Here is a 6,901-nt window from a genome sequence, read left to right on the forward strand (position 1 = left end):
TAGTTCGTGGGCGTCTGATCTCAGCATTTAATTGTTATGTTTCAAGGAGAAGGGTATATCATAGATGGATGTAGCCCATTTTTAAATTCTAAAGCATCCATTCAGGCTCGTGGGGTTCTCTTTAGTTGGGATTTGTGTTTGAATTTGAATGAAGAGCTTCGTTAAAACTTCAACGGTCTTCTTTTAAATCAAGTCTGCTTCCTGCCAAAGTAAGGCATGTATTGAAAATGCTGAGTTGGTTTTCGTGGGGCCCCTCCATCTCATATCTAATGAATCGGATTACAAAATTGTGGTCAACATGGAGGTTGTTGGGCTAGATGCCACGAAGATCTCTTCCTAGCCACGTTCATTCCAAACTTGCTATTTGACTGCAAAATTGATCTTGACAAATAATGTTTTTTAAGTGATCCAAAGGCGTAGTTTAAGAAGGTTTGATGAGATCGCCAAATTCGTCAGATCTTCTTCAAAAGGAGGAAAGTACGTCGTCACCAGAAGGTGAAGAGTTGTGTTGTCTTGTTGGCAACTTCCTAAGGACTGGTTAATTAATTCCTAATCATTGGAAGTAGGTTTTTCCGCCACCTTTCCACTGGGCTCATTAACTCCAGGTAATTCACATTTATGAGGATTGGAAAGTGCGAGAATGTTGGGAAGTTTCTTAAAAGCTATGTCTTGTCTTCGTCTTGTCATTCTGTCGACTCTTGAAGTGCTAAGCCTTTTGCATTTCCAGTTGCAGAGAGAGTTTTTTATTTGGGTCTTTGTTTCAAGGCTGGAAGAAGCTCCTTTCGGCTTCATTATTAGACATATCTTGAGCCAATTTCTTGTTTTGGGGCAGATACGCCTATATTGCTCTCCTGCAATTGCCACCAAGTCTCTTTTAGAGAGATTATAGATTTAAGGCTCAAAAGGCTCCTTCGATTTTCTGAGCCATCAGTAATCTTGGCGATCAAACTTATTCTTGGCCATGGCCACCTGAGTAGGAAAGAGTATCCACAGGACAACTCCAATATCTCATCAAGATTTGTAGCCTCCCTCCTTGACAATCAAGTTTCAAAGGAGAAGGTGTTGGCATTAACTACACAGTTATTTGAGCAAGATGTTCTGGAGGGTTGGCTACTGGTCTTAACTGAGCCATTATTGGCACTAGAATGCCTCACCCTGGAGATTTGATCTTATTCTCAATTCCGTGAGAAACCATTACTATATCCCCTTCCTATTGGATTTAAAGGGCCCTGTCTTAAGGTGTCATAGGGCATTTACGATAATGGCAGTCAAATTCCTAGACTGGAGGTTGTTGGGTGACAAACCGGATAATGCAGATAGGGAAGAAGAATTTGTAGATTTCGCCCAATTGAATGGCCTTATTCCTCCAAACTTAGAACGCAATAGGAGAGTTGTTGATGGCTTCAAGAATGCACGACCGAAGGGTCATGGTCGAGGATGTTTGCCTATGCCGAGCAGGGGTCGTAGTCGTCTGAGAGGCAGGGGCAACACTCGTGTTGAAGATTCAACCTAGGGCTAAGTGAATTTCTTGCAAAATAGATATGGTTTTTGCTTTTTAAACTCAAATTTTGTAATTAAAGCTTGTAGATACGTTTGAACTTTACAATATGTGATTTTTTGGTTAAAGTTTCAGACTTTATAGGCTAGAAGGTAGCCTCTTCTTCTTATTTTTTGTTAAACTTGATGATTATTCTTCAATGGAAGAATCTAGTTTATGAGGGGAGCACGCCCCAATTTTCAATTAACAAATTTATACTATAGCATGTAACTGTTTTTAATCTTAATATAATCCCCTCTGGCTTAGTTGTTTATCAATAAAAAAAAAAGATGCCTCTACATCATGAAGTAAATTAAAAGATTAAAAATAACTATTGAAATTTTTCCTTAATGACTCCAACTTTGAGGAAGATGTAGAATTATATTATGGCATATGATGATTATCTACAAATATATGAATTTCATCAACCTCATTGTAGAGTTGTTTCATGCATTCAATTTATTTGCAAGTTTATATACCACAAAGTTGACTGAATAAACTGTATATAATGTCCAAAAGATATGTCTGTATATCTCGTCAAGCAACCACCTTACAACTTTGCAATTTTGAAAAATGTGTATTATAATGTGAACAACATTTTGAGGCTCCTTTGCCTCAATATACACAATGAAAATGTTAGCAATAGTGTTTACATCCTACATTGACCCCTCACACATAATGGCCCTCAAAATTTTGCATCCTTAAGGCACACTACAATGACAAATGCAATATTTCAATCCATAAAAATAATGGAGGTACTTACTTTGGCCCATGAACCCTTACTATAGTGATGTATCCACAAGCCAAATAAGGTGGTTACTTTTTATAGCCATAACCTACATAGCTTGTAAGTGTCACATTTATTCTCTCATTATTTCCTACCAATATTGCGATTTACATGGCTGAAGGAAGACCATAGATATAAATACAACACACATTGTGCTGATCAACATTGTCTCACTTAATTCTGAAATGTCCTTTTTAATGGCCCAAACCACATTGTCTACTTCTTCTTGCTTTTTGTATAAGCAAGAATCCATCTTTCATAATTCATTCTTAATTAGCCTACCACTATCACAAGCTCTATTTGATTGGCCAACATGCTAGTTGGCTTTCAGTTGACTACAGGAACTCCAATAATAACTCTAACACTCATAATAGAACTTTTCTGGAATGAAATTTTGTGGGTTTTCCTCAAATTGTTTTGACACTCATAGCGATTTTTTTGTTTTCACTTAAATCAACCGGCACACAAATCTCTTAAAATAAACTTATTTACAGGCAACACTTTTAGTGAAAGGAGGTCAAATTGCATTGAATCAACTATACATTTTAAGACTGAAAATGTTCAGCAAGAACCAGAAAAATGAGGTATAAATGACTTAATAAACTTAGATATGAATGATTATCTAGAGTCAAATTCATCTTTCTCCTTCAATACTAAGCACTTTTAGCTGTAGAAGACATTGATACTAACAGGTTTAGAGATAGAGAAAATGCAGAGCTATAGACCAAATGTCTGTTTTGTCGCACGATGAAGGGAATGGTATTTACTAAAATTTTCATATCCCTGATTCATTTGTCAATGAAAAGAAGAAAACATATAGTGCTAAAAATATTGATGAGAAAGTGCAGCCATATTCAGAAAGTTCACAATGCAATAGTTTAAAGTGATTAAACATCCCTCATTTAACTCATAAATTTCAGACAATAATAAAATAGAATCTTCATAATACAAAAGAAGATATTGTTTATCAAATTATGATCCCATAGAAACTAGACTACTTGGATTATGAAAATGTGGTAGGTTTCGATTTTACATCTCTCTTCTGAAACAATGAGGATGAAACTAATGGTATATTAAGTAATATGAACAGTGGTTGCTGCTTTTAAAGAATGCAATAAAAATAATAAAATCATTCAGATATGTCAACCACAGTTAAACGAATAAGAGCACGAAGAAACTCCAGCCCTAGCAGGAAATATAAATTTTTTAACTTGACATGAGCTGGTTTCTACTGTCAGATGAGTTAGCTGCAAAAATTATATTGAAAGGGACCTTAACCCCAGAAAAGTACATTTCTTGTTAAGAGTTATTCTAGTTTTGAAGGCTTGTGATTACAAAGTCAGCATGGAGTAAAGTATCATCCACATAAGAAATCTCAAGAGAAATATTGTATAGACACTAGTTCTGGATTGCCACAACTCATGTTTTAACTGTAGGCATCTTTTAGATGCATCATTTTGATCATATAAAAAAATATGATCTGACTGAGACAGACCCCTTACAACATTACGATTTGTTATGTTAATTTTAAAATATTTCTTGTTGATAATTTTTTTACTATAATTCTAATTCTAAATAATAGGGCGGAACCATTCAATTATAGTTCAATTATAGTTCCAATCCAAATTATCATTATAACCTTACACAAAAGAATGGTTGTGTACATAAGTAACACTGAGACGAATGCATAAATATCAATTTCAAAAGCTGGGGAAATATATATCCAAGAGCGATTGTGATATGGCTAGCACTCAAGAAGACATGAGAACTATGCAGCCCTAGAAATAATAAAAGAATCATCATTTACAAAGTCTCTTAATTTTTTCCATTGACCAACTTTAACCAGCCAGTCAAGTATCCGGACAGTTGAATCACTTGGAGCACAACCTTCTTTCTTCATTTGATCCATCACCAGAAAGGTATTTTCAAGGTCACGTCTTTGGCGGAAGGTGTAAAGAAATTTATTATATGTGACAACATTTGGAACTAAATTATTTGTTCTCATCTCATTCAGCATTGAGGAAGCCATGTCAATTTTGTTTTCCTTGCACAAAGAGCCAATCAATATATTATAGGTTATAACATTTGGGGCAATACCAGCCACTTTCATGTTTAGGAAATACTTAAAGGCCTTATCCATCTCACCAACTTTGAAGTGGGCGTCAATCAGACAGCTATAAGTGACTACATCAGCAGTCAAACCTTCATCTAGCATCTTGTTCAAGTGTGAATGTGCTCTAGAAAGATCTCCTGCCTTGCACAGACCATTAATGACTGTGGTATATGTCACTTCGTTAGGTTTCAAATCCCTCCTTGTCATCTCCTCTAACATCTTTCCTACCATGTTCATTTCTCCTGCTCTACAAAATGCACGTATTAGTGTATTATATGTGATTACATTAGGAAGATGTCCCGTGTTTTGCATCTCAGAAATAAGTGTAAATGCATCTTTTTCCCTGTTACTCTGACATAAACCATCAATTAGAATGTTGTAAGTAATAACATCTGGTGAGAATCCTTGCCTTAGCATATTTCTAAACAATTTTTGAGCCTTTTCTACCTCATGCAATTTACATAGGCTGCATATCAAAGAATTATAAGTAATCACATCCACCTGCAAACCCTTTCTGGACATGTCATGAAAACATTCCCAAGCCTTGTCCGTGCTGCCATCTTTGCACAGTCCATCAATAACTGCATTAAATGTCACTTCATTAGGCAAAGGACCAAACTCCATCATTTTTACAAACAGATTGCAGGCTTTGTCTATTTTTCCAGCCTTGCAAAAGCCATCTATCATACTAGTATAAGTATAGATGTTAAAGAATATAGTCCTCTTGTAACATTTTAGCTACTAATTCTAGAGCTTCATCTACTCTTTCTACTTTACAAAGACCGTCAATCAGGGTGTTATATGTAACAATATCCGGAGAGCAGTAACTATTTTCCATTCCTGCCACTAACCTTAGAGCCTCATCTTCCCTACCCACCTTGGAGAGACCATTAATTAGTGTATTGCACGTAATAGTATTAGGAGAAATGGAAGATTGTATCATTTCAGCAACTAAAACAAGAGCCTCATCTACTCTGCATCTTTTGCAGAGCCCATCAATTAGGGTGTTGTATGTAATAATACCAGGAACGCAATGAGCGCGTCTCATTCTGTGCAAAACCCCAAGTGCTTCCTCAATTTGATGCTCTTTACACAAAACCTTTATGAGGGTGGTATAAGTGATAACAGTTGGATGTATTTCCATCTCTTTCATTACAGCAAGAAGAGAGTTGATTCTACGGATATCACCAGAGTTTCCGAGGCCGCTTAAAAGCGAGTTGAATGATACGACATTGAGAGGAAGGCGGTCAGTTATGGCTGAATGTAAAAGGTCCCAGGCCTTGTTTGTGTTTCCCGATTTACAGAGGGCACTAATGGACTAATTGAAATGCACACCATTAAATTTATGTGACATGTGAGAAGGGGATTTCTCTTGTTTTTGTGTGTGCTGAGATGAGGTTTTGTATAGTTTTGAAGAATAAGGAGGAGAAATTACCTGTTTAAAGACGGGGCATATCCATTTCAAGTTGTGCATAATCTCCATCTCCATCTTCATATTCATATTCATATTCATGGGGTTAACACAACAGAGCCGAGCAAACAAAACCCTCAAATATATTCTCGTGTCTTGAACTTGTGTCTTCAACAAATACCTAAACATAAAAGCAAATACAATTATTAAAAAGGAAATAAAACTAACCCAGCTTTTCATAAAATTAGTAAAAGCGTCTTAAATTATTAAGTGATAAAATTATAAATATTTATATGTAATTAATATTGTGTGTTAAGACTTTCATGCTAATGAAAAATAATTACAAGTATTTGACTTAATAAAAATATTGATTTTAATTTCTAATTATTATAATTTTAAATCATTATTATTTTAAAATTATATTAGTATAATTATATTTATGTAATACAATTTTTATTTTAATAAAACAATAAGTAATTATAATAGAATGGAATTTTTATAGTGAAAATATATATTTTTAAAAGCATAATCTTAATTTAATTTTAAAAAATTATAATTATAATTATAATAATAAAATTAATCTTAAATTTAAATATTAATTTGTAGTGCAATATCATATTATTTTTTATTTTCTATTTTCATTATCAAAATATTTTAAGGATGGTGCAAACTGTCAAAAATTTGAATCGACAGCAATTCCTGGTGCAACAAGGCGATGGCGAAGCGGAGCATGGCACTGGGCATGAAGTGAAACATGGTGGCGCTAGCATTTGGACACAGGAAGCTAAGGCTGCTATCCTTATGGAGACCATCTGTGATCTGGTGGCGAAAGAAAAATGGAAAAGTGTGATGAGCTCTGAAAGACCTCGGAACCCACTGACACCACCAGATGGTTCACATGCAGGCATGTATTGGCCCCAATGGGTGTTTGAAGTGGGCAGATGGGTTGACAAATGCTATCCTTTCTACCAAAATCAACATCAAACGAGTCCTTCCCTGAGCAGAGATAAAATCACAAATAAGAGGAAACAACTGAAAAAGCCTGGGCCTCCA

General features: G+C 35.2%; 1 protein-coding gene across 4 annotated transcripts; it reads right to left on the reverse strand.

Annotated features, from left to right (window-relative positions):
* Window positions 1-3,890: 3,890 nt before the first annotated feature.
* LOC131054310 (pentatricopeptide repeat-containing protein At1g05670, mitochondrial) lies at window positions 3,891-6,017 on the reverse strand. Of its 4 annotated transcripts, none has more exons than XM_059216237.1 (3): window positions 5,873-6,017; window positions 4,939-5,018; window positions 3,891-4,684 (listed from the first exon to the last, which is right to left on the reverse strand). In XM_059216237.1, exons 1-3 carry the CDS (start codon window positions 5,948-5,950, stop codon window positions 4,093-4,095), a joined length of 750 nt encoding a protein of 249 aa, XP_059072220.1. In that variant the 5' UTR covers window positions 5,951-6,017; the 3' UTR covers window positions 3,891-4,092. The 4 variants fall into 4 exon arrangements, 3 of the variants coding, with proteins under 3 accessions (XP_059072220.1, XP_057844772.2, XP_059072219.1); XR_009371226.1 differs by having other exon boundaries at window positions 4,549-4,679; XM_057988789.2 differs by lacking the exon at window positions 5,873-6,017 and having other exon boundaries at window positions 3,891-4,788; window positions 4,939-5,266.
* Between the last annotated feature and the right edge of the window lie 884 nt (window positions 6,018-6,901).

This window comes from Cryptomeria japonica, chromosome 2 (assembly GCF_030272615.1).
Source record: "Cryptomeria japonica chromosome 2, Sugi_1.0, whole genome shotgun sequence".
NCBI classification, from domain to species: Eukaryota; Viridiplantae; Streptophyta; class Pinopsida; order Cupressales; family Cupressaceae; genus Cryptomeria; species Cryptomeria japonica.